Source organism: Ranitomeya imitator, chromosome 5, assembly GCF_032444005.1.
Source record: "Ranitomeya imitator isolate aRanImi1 chromosome 5, aRanImi1.pri, whole genome shotgun sequence".
NCBI lineage: Eukaryota > Metazoa > Chordata > Amphibia > Anura > Dendrobatidae > Ranitomeya > Ranitomeya imitator.
The window spans coordinates 580,467,042-580,484,929 of record NC_091286.1 but is presented as its reverse complement, the minus strand read 5'-3'; the positions used below and the strand labels follow the sequence as shown (position 1 = coordinate 580,484,929).

At 46.9% G+C, this 17,888-nt stretch overlaps 1 protein-coding gene across 1 annotated transcript in view; it reads right to left on the bottom strand.

Annotated features, from left to right (window-relative positions):
• Positions 1-6,935: 6,935 nt before the first annotated feature.
• The window catches only part of LOC138680896 (uncharacterized), a 36,564-nt gene continuing 25,611 nt past the window's right edge, over positions 6,936-17,888 (bottom strand). Inside the window, exon 11 of the mRNA XM_069768110.1 lies at positions 6,936-7,636. Within this exon, the coding sequence (XP_069624211.1) occupies positions 7,628-7,636 (9 nt within the window). The 3' untranslated portion in view covers positions 6,936-7,627. The remainder of the gene's footprint in view (positions 7,637-17,888) is intronic.

Here is a 17,888-nt window from a genome sequence, read left to right as displayed (position 1 = left end):
GACAGCAGAGCCGTATGTGTGAGTGTGCGGGCAGCAGAGCCGTATGTGTGAGTGTGCGGGCAGCAGAGCCGTATGAGTGTGCGGGCAGCAGAGCCGTATGTGTGAGTGTGCGGGCAGCAGAGCTGTATGTATGCGTGAGTCTGTGCGGTGCTGTATGTGTGTGTGTGTGCGGGCAGCAGAGCTGTATGTGTGTGTGTGCACGGACAGCGGAGCTGTATGTGTGTGCGTGCACGGGCAGCGGAGCTGTGTGTGTGCGCGCGGAGCTGTATGTATGTGTGTATCTGTGCAGTGCTGTATGTGTGTGTGTGTGCGGGCAGCAGAGCTGTATGTGTGTGCGGGCAGCAGAGCTGTATGTCTGCGTGCACGGACAGCGGAGCTACAGTGCCTACAAGTAGTATTCAACCCCCTGCAGATGTAGCAGGTTTACACATTTGGAATTAACTTGGCATTGTGACATTTGGACTGTAGATCAGCCTGGAAGTGTGAAATGCACTGCAGCAAAAAAGAATGTTATTTCTTTGTTTATTTTTTTTTTAATTGTGAAAAGTCTTTTCAGAGGGTCATTTATTATTCAACCCCTCAACCCCCCAGAATTCTGTTTGGTTCCCCTAAAGTATTAAGAAGTAGTTCAGGCACAAAGAACAATGAGCTTCACATGTTTGGATTAATTATCCCTTTTTCCAGCCTTTTCTGACTATTTAAGACCCTTCCCAAACTTGTGAACAGCACTCATACATGGTCAACATGGGAAAGACAAAGGAGCATTCCAAGGCCATCAGAGATAAGATTGTGGAGGGTCACAAGGCTGGCAAGGGGTACAAAACCCTTTCCAAGGAGTTGGGCCTACCTGTCTCCACTGTTGGGAGCATCATCCGGAAGTGGAAGGCTTATGGAACTACTGTTAGCCTTCCACGGCCTGGACAGCCTTTGAAAGTTTCCTCCCGTGCCGAGGCCAGGCTTGTCCGAAGAGTCAAGGCTAACCCAAGGACAACAAGGAAGGAGCTCCGGGAAGATCTCATGGCGGTGGGGACATTGGTTTCAGTCAATACCATAAGTAACGTACTCCACCGCAATGGTCTCCGTTCCAGACGAGCCCGTAAGGTACCTTTACTTTCAAAGCGTCATGTCAAGGCTCGTCTACAGTTTGCTCATGATCACTTGGAGGACTCTGAGACTGACTGGTTCAAGGTTCTCTGGTCTGATGAGACCAAGATCGAGATCTTTAGTGCCAACCACACACGTGACGTTTGGAGACTGGATGGCACTGCATACGACCCCAAGAATACCATCCCTACAGTCAAGCATGGTGGTGGCAGCATCATGCTGTGGGGCTGTTTCTCAGCCAAGGGGCCTGGCCATCTGGTCCGCATCCATGGGAAGATGGATAGCACGGCCTACCTGGAGATTTTGGCCAAGAACCTCCGCTCCTCCATCAAGGATCTTAAGATGGGTCGTCATTTCATCTTCCAACAAGACAACGACCCAAAGCACACAGCCAAGAAAACCAGGGCCTGGTTCAAGAGGCAAAAAATCAAGGTGTTGCAGTGGCCTAGTCAGTCTCCTGACCTTAACCCAATTGAAAACTTGTGGAAGGAGCTCAAGATTAAGTCCACATGAGACACCCAAAGAACCTAGATAACTTGGAGAAGATCTGCATGGAGGAGTGGGCCAAGATAACTCCAGAGACCTGTGCCGGCCTGATCAGGTCTTATAAAAGACGATTATTAGCTGTAATTGCAAACAAAGGCTATTCCACAAAATATTAAACCTAGGGGTTGAATAATAATTGACCCACACTTTTATGTTTAAAATTTATAAAAATTTAACTGAGCAACAAAACTTTTTGGTTTGTAAGATTTATGCATCTGTTAATAAATCCTGCTCTTGTTTGAAGTTTGAAGGCTCTAACTTATTTGCATCTTATTAAACCTGCTAAATCTGCAGGGGGTTGAATACTACCTGTAGGCACTGTATATGTGTGTGTGTGTGCGCGTGGAGCTGTATGTATGCGTGTGTCTGTGCGGTGCTGTATGTGTGTGTGTGGGCAGCAGAGCTGTATGTGTGTGTGTGCACGGGCAGCGGAGCTGTGTGTGTGTGTGTGCGTAATTTTGCAATGCATCACTGGGAACGGAATCTGGCGGCAGCATCACGCGCATCGGTACAGCTTTGGTGGACGCCGGGGGGCGAGTATATAACTATTTTTTATTTGAATTCTTTTTTTAACAGGGATATGGTGCCCACACTGCTATATACTACGTGGGCTGTGTTGTATTCTACGTGGGCTGTGTTATATACTGCCTGGCTGCTATATACTATGTGGGCTGTTATATACTGCGTGGGCTGTGTTATATACTGCGTGGGCTGAGTTATATACTGCGTGGGCTGAGTTATATACTACGTGGCTGCTATATACTACGTGGCTGTGCTATGTACTATGTGGCTGTGTTATATACTATATAATATGGTACTGAGGGGGTATAGAGCTTAGAGCTGGAGTAACAGATCTACTCCCTCATTTGTATGCAAATCGATTTCAGATGAATTGACTGAACATGTAAAAATATTGCTGGAATTGTCTTTGAAAGAGCTACATGGGCATATACATAGATTTGGACCCCTTACTGGTTCCCTATGGGACTTGCGAACATGTGCAGCACTTGCGGTTTTACGGAAACCTGTCACCCCGTTTTTTCAGTATGAGATAAAAATACTGTTAAATAGGGCCTGAGCTGTGTGTTACAATAGTGTATTTTGTGTACCCTGATTCCCCACCTATGCTGCCGAAATACCTTACCAAAGTCGCCGTTTTCGCCTGTCAATCAGGCTGGTCTGGTCATATGGGCATGGTGACATCGCTGTTTCTTCCCCCAGATCTTGCATATCTTTCCGTTGGTGGCGTAGTGGTTTGCGCATGCCCAACTGCTGAATCCACTGCGCAGGTGAAGAAAAAACGCGCGATCGGATCTATTTCCCTGGTGATCGGTGGGGGCGGCCATCTTCCTGAGGCCGCGCGTGCGCAGATGGAGTCCTCTGCTGCCCGGGGCTCCAGGAAAATGGCCGCAGGATGCCACGCGTGCGCAGATGGAGATCGCGGTGGCCATTTTCCTGAAGCCGAGTTCGGGGTACACAAAATAAATATTGTAACGCACAGCTCAGGCCCTATTTAACAGTATTTTTATCGGGGTGACAGGTTCCCTTTAAGATGAGACAAAAAAACACTGCTAGCAGCGTTTTTTTTCCGTTGCTGCAAGTACCGCATTTACCGGATCGCGGCAAAACCGCAAGTGTGGCACATGTCTGCAAGTCCCACAGGGAATGAATGAGGCCGAACGCAGTGTTGCCGTAAGTGATGCGTTACATGGCAGATGCAGAAAAACTGCCCGATCTGCCGCGAATGGTAAAAATCGCTGATGTGAAAGTAGCCGAAGACACTGCTGACAGTGTCTGCATTAGTCTTAGTTACCAATGGGGGAGGCAGCACGAAAAGTGCCTAGGGCAGCAAAAACTCTAAATACGGCCCTGATGAATGCCATATTTGTGCAGGTGTCTCTGAACAGTAAAACAATGTACCACAACTCCAGAGTGCTAAATCTTTCTGAAGGTCTTTTGCAGTCAAGCGGGGGTTCTGATTTGACTCTCTAGCAATCCTACAAGTAGCTCTCACTGAACTTTTGCTTGGTCTTCCAGACCTTATCTTGACCTTCACTATTCCTGTTAGCTGCTTTTCCTTAAGTACACTTCAAACTGAGGAAAGGTCAACTTGAAAACGCTTTGCTATCTTCTTATGCCCTGCTCCTGCTTTGTGGGCCTCCACCATTTTCATTTTCAGAGTGCTAGGCAGCTGCTTAGAAGAACCCATGGCTGCTGTTTTTGGCACAAGGTTAGAGGAGGCTGGGAAATTTGCATCACCTGGCCTTCCCTAACAATGATAGTGAACAAGCCATAACCCTAACAGGATAATTAAGTTCTGAAACCTTGGTCAAAGTTATCTGAGCACACAAATCTCCAAAAGTGTAATTTTTAAAATTGGTTCTGCCAAAAAATACAAAGGAATTGTGTCATCTTTAAAGGGAACCTGTCAGGTCCACCTGCCCTCCAATCCAGCAGCATTCAGCTATGTGTGATTAAACTCCCTCCCTAACAATCCCTGTATAACATACCCGTATATACTCGAGTATAAGCCGACCCGAGTATAAGCCGACCCCCCTAATTTTGCCACAAAAAACTGGGAAAACTTATTGACTCGAGTATAAGCCTAGGGTGGAAAATGCAGCAGCTACTCGTAAATTTCAAAAATAAAAATAGATGCTCCATACCGTTCATTATTGCCCCATAGATGCTCCATATACAACTGTGCTATATAGAATGCTCTATACCGTTCATTATGGCCCCATAGATGCTCCATATAAAGCTGTGCCACATATAATACTCTGCACCGTTCACTATGGCCTCATAGATGCTCCTTATAAAGCTGTGCCATATATATATTGCTCTGCACTGTTGATTATGGCCCCATAGATGCTCCATATAAAGCTGTGCCCCATATATATTGCTCTGCACCGTTGATTATGGCCCCATAGATGCTGCTTATAAAGCTGTGCCCCATATACGGTATATTGCTCTGCACCATTGATTATGGCCCCATAGATGCTCCTTATAAAGCTGTGCCATATATAATGCTCTGCACCGTACTTTTTGGCCCCATAGATGCTCCTTATATAATGCTGTGCCATATATAATGCTCTACACCGTTCTTTATGGCCCCATAGATGCTCCTTGTAAAGCTGTGCCATATAGAATGCTGCTGGTGCTGCCATAAAAAAAAAAATCACATACTCATCTCTCTTGCTCAGGGTGCCGGCGCTTTCAATATTTACCTGCTCCTCGTGCGGCTCCGTCTCCAGCACTGACGCTCAGCAGAGGGCGCGCACTGACTACGTCACCGCGCCCTCTAACCTGAGCGTCACTGCTAGAGGACGCTGCAGACGGAGCCGCACCAGAGCGAGGAGCAGGAAAATATCGCGCAGCGCTGCGCTCCCCTTACCTGCTCCTGGCGCGGTCCCTGCAGTCCCTGGCTTCCGCGGCGCTGCAGCTTCTTCCTGTAATTGAGCGGTCACAGTTACCGATCATTTACAGCAATGAATATGCGGCTCCTCCCCTATGGGAGGTGGAGCCGCCTATTCATTTCTGTAATGAGCGGTGCCATGTGACCACTCAGTACAGGAAGAATCTGCAGCGCCAGGGAAGCCAGGGACTGCAGGGACCGCGCCGCAGCAGGTAAGTATAACTACACAGCCCCCGCTCCCCCTCACCTGCCGACCCCCGGGTATATGACTCGAGTATAAGCCGAGAGGGGGACTTTCAGCCCAAAAAAGTGGGGTGAAAATCTCGGCTTATACTCGAGTATATACGGTAATTCAGTTAAATAATTATGTAAAAAAGAATTTTTAACCTCTACTTTTCCTATGCTAATGAGGTCTTTGACTAGTCGATGGGGCATTTTTTCCACAGACTAGCGTGACCTCTTTCCATGTCATCACACCTCAGGAGTTCAGAAGATGGCTTCCGGTCACGCGTAGTGCACATCTCTGAAGCTGGGAAGCGTACAATTGGCTTCAGAAACGCAGTGACACTGCTGGAATGAGCAGCCCACATGCATAAATTTGCATGAGCTGGCGATGTGGCCAGTCATTGCAAATTATGTTATCATGCCCACAGGGGCGTGATAACATGAAAAGAGGGCTGACTAGTCTGAGGAACTAACGCCCCATCGACTACTCAAAGCCCTCATTAGCATAGGAAAAGCAAGGGTAATAAATGCTTTTTTAAATAATTATTTAATTGAATTATGTTATACAAAAATTGTAAGGCTTGTTTTGTGTTTGCCAAAAGACATGTGGGAGACACCCCAAATGTATGGAGGAAGGTGCTGTGGTCAGAATTGAACTTTTTGGCCACCAAGTTAAACGCTATGTCTGTCACCAAACCAACACAGCTCATCAACTCAAGAATACCATACCCACAGTGAAAAATGATGGCAGCATCATACTGTGGGGATGTTTTTCAGCAGCAGGGGCAGGGAAAATGGTCCAAGTCGAGGGGAAGATGAAAAGTGCGAAATACAGGGATATTTTTTAGTAAAACCTATTGCAATCTGTCAATGATTTGAGACTGGTACGGAGTTTCACCTTCCAAGAAGACAATGGCCCAAAGCATACTGCTAAAACAACACTCGAGTGGTTTAAGAGGAAACGTGTAAATATTTTGGAGTGGCCTAGTCAAAGCCCAGACCTTAATCAAATTGAGAATCTGTGGTCAGACTTGAAAGATTTCTGTTCACCAAAGGAAACCATCTAACTTGAAGGAGCTTGAGCAGTTTTTCCTTGAGGAATGGGCAAAAATCCCAGCGGCAAGACGTGGGAAGCTCATAGAGACTCATCCAAAGCGACTTGCTTCATTAATTTTCACAAAAGGAGGCTTTACAAAGTCCTGACTTTGGGGGGGGGAGGGGGGTCGGAAAGTTAGGCACACTAAAGTTTTCAGATATTTTGTCCTGTTTGTTGTTTGTTTCATAATAAAAAGAAAAACAAATGTTCACAGCTATAGGCATGTTCTTTACATGAACTGATGCAAACCCTTAAAAAACAGTGTGATTCCAAGTTGTGAGGTAGTAAAATGCAAGAAATGCCAAGGATGGGGTGTGAATACTTGCGCAAACCACTGTGCCTAAAACATTTTGTGCCCCGGTTCTGTGTGTTTGCCTATTTTGCTTCCACGTGCCGTACTGATACTGATATATTAGCTATGGATCCTGTGTTATCAATATATTGGTGTTACACATCATTGTTGTCTTCCTCATATAGTAATGACCCGACTACTGAGATCTTTACAGAAAAGTAAGTGTGAGGTCTATAATGAGGGGTCAGCAGTCAGAGTGAAAACTGCAATATTTCAAGATTTTCTTTAATATATGAAATGACACGCATAAAAAAACCCAGAACAACCAATACTTAAAATATATATTTGTCATTTAACTTAATTTAATGAATGGGACATGTTCTGATGAAAGATTCCCAGTGGGCTCCACTTCAGACTGCAAGAATGAGCTGCATAACAAAAAAGATTGGGTGGAACTACAACGTCATCATCACTCCATGCTGGCTATGAGGGCCACCGGACGTGAGTCATGATGGTAAAGTAGACTAGTTAGGTTTGGACAATACGGTATCATTACATATAACTTCTTATAGCCAAGTAAAAATAGTAAATAATTAAAAAATGGGTGCTTGGGTAAGACCACATTGTGTGGCTAAAACCTTCGACCACCCACATTGGCCAATGGTCACCTGACTTTCTCTCAAAGCGAGTTGGTTATTGGCGACAATAGTGGATGGATTTTTGGTCACGTGTGTCCAGCCTTAGCCTCACAAATACTTCTGGAAGGGACGTCGATTACCCCAGTGTTACAGGGCTGGGTATCTGTCTGTTGGTATACCCGGGGCTCATGCTTCCGATGCTGGTCCTGTTGCTTGTCTCATGTTGATAGGCCTCATTTCTAGACCAGTAATTTAGCTCCATGTTTTTTTTATTTCACTCTGGGTAATGATGTTCATGACATTTACTTCTCTCAGTTTTTCTGTAGAAATGATAAAATGTGATAGGAGACAAGATAAATTATTATTTCTGGATGTTTACCAGTTGGAAAGAAGCTAAACAGCTATATTTGTAAGCGCCAAAACACGTAGAATGTGATTGGAGTTGCTGGGGTGTCCTCCTTTGCCCCAGTTTGGTCATCCAGGGCATCCAGATGTCTTGCTAGTCCCTGTAGAGTTTTTGCTCACGTCTTATGGTCCCTTGTTGGGCACAAACTGTTCTCCACTTTATTACACAGTGGAGAGTAAATGATGACACAGTATCTCTGATTTACCTTAACCCCTTCAAGACCCAGCCTATTTTGACCTTAAAGACCTTGCCGTTTTTTGCAATTCTGACCAGTGTCCCTTTATGAGGTAATAACTCAGGAACGCTTCAACGGATCCTAGCGGTTCTGAGATTGTTTTTTCGTGACATATTGGGCTTCATGTTAGTGGTAAATTTAGGTCAATAAATTCTGCATTTATTTGTGATAAACACGGAAATTTGGCGAAAATTTTGAAAATTTCGCAATTTTCACATTTTGAATTTTTATTCTGTTAAACCAGAGAGATATGTGACACAAAATAGTTAATAAATAACATTTCCCACATGTTAACTTTACATCAGCACAATTTTGGAAACAAAATTTTTTTTTGTTAGGAAGTTATAAGGGTTAAAATTCGACCAGCGATTTGTCATTTTTACAACGAAATTTACAAAACCATTTTTTTTAGGGACCACCTCACATTTGAAGTCAGTTTGAGGGGTCTATATGGCTGAAAATACCCAAAAGTGACACCATTCTAAAAACTGCACCCCTCAAGGTACTCAAAACCACATTCAAGAAGTTTATTAACCCTTCAGGTGCTTCACAGCAGCAGAAGCAACATGGAAGGAAAAAATGAACATTTAACTTTTTAGTCACAAAAATTATCTTTTAGCAACAATTTTTTTATTTTCCCAATGGTAAAAGGAGAAACTGAACCACGAAAGTTGTTGTCCAATTTGTCCTGAGTACGCTGATACCTCATATGTGGGGGTAAACCACTGTTTTGGCGCACGGCAGGGCTTGGAAGGGAAGGAGCGCCATTTGACTTTTTGAATCAAAAATTGGCTCCACTCTTTAGCGGACACCATGTCACGTTTGGAGAGCCCCCGTGTGCCTAAAAATTGGAGCTCCCCCACAAGTGACCCCATTTTGGAAACTAGACGCCCCAAGGAACTTATCTAGATGCATAGTGAGCACTTTGAACCCCCAGGTGCTTCACAAATTGATCCGTAAAAATGAAAAAGTACTTTTTTTTCACAAAAAAATTCTTTTAGCCTCAATTTTTTCATTTTCACATGGGCAACAGGATAAAATGGATCCTAAAATGTGTTGGGCAATTTCTCCTGAGTACACCAATACCTCACATGTGGAGGTAAACCACTGTTTGGGCACATGGTAAGGCTCGGAAGGGAAGGAGCGCCATTTGACTTTTTGAATGAAAAATTATTTCCATCGTTAGCGGACACCATGTCGCGTTTGGATAGCTCCTGTGTGCCTAAACATTGGCGCTCCCCCACAAGTGACCCCATTTTGGAAACTAGACCCCCCAAGGAACTAATTTAGATGCCTAGTGAGCACTTTAAACCCTCAGGTGCTTCACAAATTGATCTGTAAAAATGAAAAAGTAATTTTTTTTCACAAAAAAATTCTTTTCGCCTCAATTTTTTCATTTTCACATGGGCAGTAGGATAAAATGGATCATAAAATTTGTTGGGCAATTTCTCCCGAGTACGCCGATACCTCATATGTGGGGGTAAACCACTGTTTGGGCACTCGGCAGGGCTCGGAAGAGAAGGCGCGCCATTTGACTTTTTGAATGGAAAATTAGCTCCAATTGTTAGCGGACACCATGTCGCGTTTGGAGAGCCCCTGTGTGCCTAAACATTGGAGCTCCCGCACAAGTGACCCCATTTTGGAAACTAGACCCCCCAAGGAACTTATCTAGATGCATATTGAGCACTTTAAACCCCCAGGTGCTTCACAGAAGTTTATAACGCAGAGCCATGAAAATAAAAAATAATTTTTCTTTCCTCAAAAATGATTTTTTAGCCTGGAATTTCCTATTTTGCCAAGGATAATAGGAGAAATTGGACCCCAAATATTGTTGTCCAGTTTGTCCTGAGTACGCTGATACCCCATATGTGGGGGTAAACCACTGTTTGGGCGCACGGCAGGGCTCGGAAGGGATGGCACGCCATTTGGCTTTTTAAATGGAAAATTAGCTCCAATCATTAGCGGACACCATGTCACGTTTGGAGAGCCCCTGTGTGCCTAAACATTGGAGATCCCCCAGAAATGACACCATTTTAGAAACTAGACCCCCAAAGGAACTAATCTAGATGTGTGGTGAGGACTTTGAACCCCCAAGTGCTTCACAGAAGTTTATAACGCAGAGCCATGAAAATAAAAAAAAAAATTATTTTCTCAAAAATGATCTTTTAGCCTGCAATTTTTTATTTTCCCAAGGGTAACAGGAGAAATTTGACCCCAAAAGTTGTTGTCCAGTTTCTCCTGAGTACGCTGATACCCCATATGTGGGGGTAAATCACTGTTTGGGCACATGCCGGGGCTCGGAAGTGAAGTAGTGACGTTTTGAAATGCAGACTTTGATGGAATGCTCTGTGGGCGTCACGTTGCGTTTGCAGAGCCCCTGATGTGGCTTAACAGTAGAAACCCCCCACAAGTGACCCCATTTTGGAAACTAGACCCCCAAAGGAACTTATCTAGATGTGTGGTGAGCACTTTGAACCCCCAAGTGCTTCATAGAAGTTTATAATGCAGAGCCGTGAAAATAATAAATACGTTTTCTTTCCTCAAAAATAATTATTTAGCCCAGAATTTTTTAATTTTCCCAAGGGTAACAGGAGAAATTTGACCCCAATATTTGTTGTCCAGTTTCTCCTGAGTACGGTGATACCCCATATGTGGGGGTAAACTACTGTTTGGGCACATGCCGGGGCTTGGAATTGAAGTAGTGACGTTTTGAAATGCAGACTTTGATGGAATGCTCTGCGGGCGTCACGTTGCGTTTGCAGAGCCCCTGATGTGCCTAAACAGTAGAAACCCCCCACAAGTGACCCCATTTTGGAAACTAGACCCCCAAAGGAACTTATCTAGATGTGTGGTGAGCACTTTGAACCCCCAAGTGCTTCATAGAAGTTTATAATGCAGAGCCGTGAAAATAATAAATACGTTTTCTTTCCTCAAAAATAATTATTTAGCCCAGAATTTTTTATTTTCCCAAGGGTTACAGGAGAAATTGGACCCCAAAAGTTGTTGTCCAGTTTCTCCTGAGTACGCTGATACCCCATATGTGGGGGTAAACCACTGTTTGGGCACACGTCGGGGCTCAGAAGGGAAGTAGTGACTTTTGAAATGCAGACTTTGATGGAATGGTCTGCGGGTGTCACGTTGCGTTTGCAGAGCCCCTGGTGTGCCTAAACAGTAGAAACCCCCCACAAGTGACCCCATTTTAGAAACTAGACCCCCCAAGGAACTTATCTAGATATGTGGTGAGCACTTTGAACCCCCAAGTGCTTCACAGACGTTTACAACGCAGAGCCGTGAAAATAAAAAATCATTTTTCTTTCCTCAAAAATTATGTTTTAGCAAGCATTTTTTTAGATTCACAAGGGTAACAGGAGAAATTGGACCCCAGTAATTGTTGCGCAGTTTGTCCTGAGTATGCTGGTACCCCATATGTGGGGGTAAACCACTGTTTGGGCACACGTCAGGGCTCGGAAGTCAGGGAGCACCATTTGACTTTTTGAATACGAGATTGGCTGGAATCAATGGTGGCGCCATGTTGCGTTTGGAGACCCCTGATGTGCCTAAACAGTGGTAACCCCTCAATTCTAACTCCAACACTAACCCCAACACACCCCTAACCCTAATCCCAACTGTAGCCATAATCCTAATCACAACCCTAACCCCAACACACCCCTAACCACAACACTAACCCCAACACACCCCTAACCCTAACCACAACCCTAATTCCAACCCTAACCCTAAGGCTATGTGCCCACGTTGCGGATTCGTGTGAGATATTTCCGCACCATTTTTGAAAAATCTGCGGGTAAAAGGCACTGTGTTTTACCTGCGGATTTTCCGCGGATTTCCAGTGTTTTTTGTGCGGATTTCACCTGCGGATTCCTATTGAGGAACAGGTGTAAAACGCTGCGGAATCCGCACAAAGAATTGACATGCTGCGGAAAATACAACGCAGCGTTCCCGCGCGGTATTTTCCGCACCATGGGCACAGCGGATTTGGTTTTTCATATGTTTACATGGTACTGTAAACCTGATGGAACACTGCTGCGAATCCGCAGCCAAATCCGCACCGTGTGCACATAGCCTAATTCTAAAGGTATGTGCACACGCTGCGGAAAACGCTGCGGATCCGCAGCAGTTTCCCATGAGTGTACAGTTCAATGTAAACCTATGGGAAACAAAAATTGCTGTACACATGCTGCGGAAAAACTGCACGGAAACGCAGCGGTTTACATTCCGCAGCATGTCACTTCTTTGTGCGGATTCCGCAGCGGTTTTACAACTGCTCCAATAGAAAATCGCAATTGTAAAACCGCAGTGAAATGCGCATAAAAACGCGGTAAATCCGCCATAAATCCGCAGCGGTTTAGCACTGCGGATTTATCAAATCCGCAGCGGAAAAATCCGCAGAGGACCAGAATACGTGTGCACATTCCTAACCCTAACCCTAGCCCTAACCCTACCCCTAACCCTAACCCTACCCCTAGCCCTAGCCCTAACCCTACCCCTAACCCTACCCCTAACCCTACCCCTAACCCTACCCCTAACCCTACCCCTAACCCTAACCCTATTCTAACATTAGTGGAAAAAAAAAAATTTCTTTATTTTTTTATTGTCCCTACCTATGGGGGTGACAAAGGGGGGGGGGGTCATTTATTATTTTTTTTATTTTGATCACTGAGATAGATTATATCTCAGTGATCAAAATGCACTTTGGAACGAATCTGCCGGCCGGCAGATTCGGCGGGCGCACTGCGCATGCGCCCGCCATTTTGGAAGATGGCGGCGCCCGGGAGAAGACGGACGGGACCACGGCTGGATCGGTAAGTATGATAGGGTGGGGGGGGACCACGGGGGGGGGGGATCGGAGCACGGGGGGGGAATCGGAGCGCGGGAGGGGTGGAACGGAGCGCGGGGGGCGTGGAACGGAGCACGGGGGGGTGATTGGAGCACGGGGGGAGCGGACACGAGCACGGGGGGGAGCGGAGCACAGGGCGGAGGGGAGCCGGAGCAGTGTACCGGCCAGATCGAGGGGGTGGGGGGGCGATCGGAGGGGTGGGGTGGGGGTACACTAGTATTTCCAGCCATGGCCGATGATATTTCAGCATCGGCCATGGCTGGATTGTAATATTTCACCCGTTATAATGGGTGAAATATTACAAATCGCTCTGATTGGCAGTTTCACTTTCAACAGCCAATCAGAGCGATCGTAGCCACGAGGGGGTGAAGCCACCCCCCCTGGGCTAAACTACCACTCCCCCTGTCCCTGCAGATTGGGTGAAATGGGAGTTAACCCTTTCACCCGATCTGCAGGGACGCGATCTTTCCATGACGCCGCATAGGCGTCATGGGTCGGAATGGCACCGACTTTCATGACGCCTACGTGGCGTCATGGGTCGGGAAGGGGTTAAAAATATGAAATTAGCAAACTTAGGAGAAGCAATTATCTTGCTGGAAATTAGTTTGTGTACAGTTAACTCATTGAAGAGGTTTTCAGGACTAACCTACCATATATTTACCACCTTTATCTACTGTATCTATCTGATGAATCCTGTGCACACTGTCAGGATTCCGCTCGAGCAGGTAACGAGCGACCATCATCCGATCACGTTTGTTATTTCATTCTCATTCACTTGTACCAATAGTATATTGAGAGAAGCAGGAATTGTTGCTAGCTGGCTTGTATTTGCCAATCTGTAAATAGCGCGCATGCAGTCACGTGAAGACCGCTTGTTGCCTGGTCAGCAGAATTATTATTATTATTATTCATTTTTATAGCGCCATTTATTCCATGGCGCTTTACATGTGAATGGGGCAAATATAGACAAGTACAATAAACATGAGTAAAACAAGGCACACACAAGTACAGGAGGAGAGAGGACCCTGCCCGCGAGGGCTCACAGTCTACAGGGGATGGGTGAGGATACACTAGGTGAGGGTAGAGCTGGCCATGTGGCGCTTCAGTAGACTGGGGATCACTGCAGGTTGTAGGCTTGTCGGAAGAGGTGGGTCTTCAGGTTCCTTTTGAAGGTTTCCGTGGTAGGTGAGAGCCTGATGTGTTGGGGTAGAGAGTTCCAGAGTATGGGGGAAGCACGGGAAAAGTCTTGGATGCGGTTGTTGGAGGAAGAGATGAGAGAGGAGTAGAGTAGGAGATCATGAGATGATCGAAGGTTGCGTGTAGGTAGGTAGCGGGAGACCATGTCACAGATGTATGGAGGAGTCAGATTGTGAATGGCTTTGTATGTCATTGTTAGTGTTTTGAACTGTAGCCTCTGGGCAATAGGAAGCCAGTGAAGGGCCTGGCAGAGAGGGGAGGCTGGGAAATAACGGGGAGACAGGTGGATTAGTCGGGCAGCAGAGTTTAAGATGGATTGGAGTGGTGCCAGAGTGCTAGAAGGGAGGCCAGAGAGTAGGAGGTTGCAGTAGTCAAGGCGGGAGATGATAAGGGCATGCACAACCAGGGATTCAAGCTTCAGGAGGCTAATTTGCATATTCCAGGTGCCTTCTGGGAGAAGCGAAGTCTCCCTAAGCTAGAAGATCGTTGGGTACAGCCGGGACCAGCTGCTTCGAAAGCATCACCAAACCAGGGATTCAAGCTTCAGGAGGCTAATTTGCATATTCCAGGTGCCTTCTGGGAGAAGCGAAGTCTCCCTAAGCTAGAAGATCGTTGGGTACAGCCGGGACCAGCTGCTTCGAAAGCATCACCAAACCAGGGATTCAAGCTTCAGGAGGCTAATTTGCATATTCCAGGTGCCTTCTGGGAGAAGCGAAGTCTCCCTAAGCTAGAAGATCGTTGGGTACAGCCGGGACCAGCTGCTTCGAAAGCATCACCAAACCAGGGATTCAAGCTTCAGGAGGCTAATTTGCATATTCCAGGTGCCTTCTGGGAGAAGCGAAGTCTCCCTAAGCTAGAAGATCGTTGGGTACAGCCGGGACCAGCTGCTTCGAAAGCATCACCAAACCAGGGATTCAAGCTTCAGGAGGCTAATTTGCATATTCCAGGTGCCTTCTGGGAGAAGCGAAGTCTCCCTAAGCTAGAAGATCGTTGGGTACAGCCGGGACCAGCTGCTTCGAAAGCATCACCAAACCAGGGATTCAAGCTTCAGGAGGCTAATTTGCATATTCCAGGTGCCTTCTGGGAGAAGCGAAGTCTCCCTAAGCTAGAAGATCGTTGGGTACAGCCGGGACCAGCTGCTTCGAAAGCATCACCAAACCAGGGATTCAAGCTTCAGGAGGCTAATTTGCATATTCCAGGTGCCTTCTGGGAGAAGCGAAGTCTCCCTAAGCTAGAAGATCGTTGGGTACAGCCGGGACCAGCTGCTTCGAAAGCATCACCAAACCAGGGATTCAAGCTTCAGGAGGCTAATTTGCATATTCCAGGTGCCTTCTGGGAGAAGCGAAGTCTCCCTAAGCTAGAAGATCGTTGGGTACAGCCGGGACCAGCTGCTTCGAAAGCATCACCAAACCAGGGATTCAAGCTTCAGGAGGCTAATTTGCATATTCCAGGTGCCTTCTGGGAGAAGCGAAGTCTCCCTAAGCTAGAAGATCGTTGGGTACAGCCGGGACCAGCTGCTTCGAAAGCATCACCAAACCAGGGATTCAAGCTTCAGGAGGCTAATTTGCATATTCCAGGTGCCTTCTGGGAGAAGCGAAGTCTCCCTAAGCTAGAAGATCGTTGGGTACAGCCGGGACCAGCTGCTTCGAAAGCATCACCAAACCAGGGATTCAAGCTTCAGGAGGCTAATTTGCATATTCCAGGTGCCTTCTGGGAGAAGCGAAGTCTCCCTAAGCTAGAAGATCGTTGGGTACAGCCGGGACCAGCTGCTTCGAAAGCATCACCAAACCAGGGATTCAAGCTTCAGGAGGCTAATTTGCATATTCCAGGTGCCTTCTGGGAGAAGCGAAGTCTCCCTAAGCTAGAAGATCGTTGGGTACAGCCGGGACCAGCTGCTTCGAAAGCATCACCAAACCAGGGATTCAAGCTTCAGGAGGCTAATTTGCATATTCCAGGTGCCTTCTGGGAGAAGCGAAGTCTCCCTAAGCTAGAAGATCGTTGGGTACAGCCGGGACCAGCTGCTTCGAAAGCATCACCAAACCAGGGATTCAAGCTTCAGGAGGCTAATTTGCATATTCCAGGTGCCTTCTGGGAGAAGCGAAGTCTCCCTAAGCTAGAAGATCGTTGGGTACAGCCGGGACCAGCTGCTTCGAAAGCATCACCAAACCAGGGATTCAAGCTTCAGGAGGCTAATTTGCATATTCCAGGTGCCTTCTGGGAGAAGCGAAGTCTCCCTAAGCTAGAAGATCGTTGGGTACAGCCGGGACCAGCTGCTTCGAAAGCATCACCAAACCAGGGATTCAAGCTTCAGGAGGCTAATTTGCATATTCCAGGTGCCTTCTGGGAGAAGCGAAGTCTCCCTAAGCTAGAAGATCGTTGGGTACAGCCGGGACCAGCTGCTTCGAAAGCATCACCAAACCAGGGATTCAAGCTTCAGGAGGCTAATTTGCATATTCCAGGTGCCTTCTGGGAGAAGCGAAGTCTCCCTAAGCTAGAAGATCGTTGGGTACAGCCGGGACCAGCTGCTTCGAAAGCATCACCAAACCAGGGATTCAAGCTTCAGGAGGCTAATTTGCATATTCCAGGTGCCTTCTGGGAGAAGCGAAGTCTCCCTAAGCTAGAAGATCGTTGGGTACAGCCGGGACCAGCTGCTTCGAAAGCATCACCAAACCAGGGATTCAAGCTTCAGGAGGCTAATTTGCATATTCCAGGTGCCTTCTGGGAGAAGCGAAGTCTCCCTAAGCTAGAAGATCGTTGGGTACAGCCGGGACCAGCTGCTTCGAAAGCATCACCAAACCAGGGATTCAAGCTTCAGGAGGCTAATTTGCATATTCCAGGTGCCTTCTGGGAGAAGCGAAGTCTCCCTAAGCTAGAAGATCGTTGGGTACAGCCGGGACCAGCTGCTTCGAAAGCATCACCAAACCAGGGATTCAAGCTTCAGGAGGCTAATTTGCATATTCCAGGTGCCTTCTGGGAGAAGCGAAGTCTCCCTAAGCTAGAAGATCGTTGGGTACAGCCGGGACCAGCTGCTTCGAAAGCATCACCAAACCAGGGATTCAAGCTTCAGGAGGCTAATTTGCATATTCCAGGTGCCTTCTGGGAGAAGCGAAGTCTCCCTAAGCTAGAACATCGTTGGGTACAGCCGGGACCAGCTGCTTCGAAAGCATCACCAAACCAGGGATTCAAGCTTCAGGAGGCTAATTTGCATATTCCAGGTGCCTTCTGGGAGAAGCGAAGTCTCCCTAAGCTAGAACATCGTTGGGTACAGCCGGGACCAGCTGCTTCGAAAGCATCACCAAACCAGGGATTCAAGCTTCAGGAGGCTAATTTGCATATTCCAGGTGCCTTCTGGGAGAAGCGAAGTCTCCCTAAGCTAGAAGATCGTTGGGTACAGCCGGGACCAGCTGCTTCGAAAGCATCACCAAACCAGGGATTCAAGCTTCAGGAGGCTAATTTGCATATTCCAGGTGCCTTCTGGGAGAAGCGAAGTCTCCCTAAGCTAGAAGATCGTTGGGTACAGCCGGGACCAGCTGCTTCGAAAGCATCACCAAACCAGGGATTCAAGCTTCAGGAGGCTAATTTGCATATTCCAGGTGCCTTCTGGGAGAAGCGAAGTCTCCCTAAGCTAGAAGATCGTTGGGTACAGCCGGGACCAGCTGCTTCGAAAGCATCACCAAACCAGGGATTCAAGCTTCAGGAGGCTAATTTGCATATTCCAGGTGCCTTCTGGGAGAAGCGAAGTCTCCCTAAGCTAGAAGATCGTTGGGTACAGCCGGGACCAGCTGCTTCGAAAGCATCACCAAACCAGGGATTCAAGCTTCAGGAGGCTAATTTGCATATTCCAGGTGCCTTCTGGGAGAAGCGAAGTCTCCCTAAGCT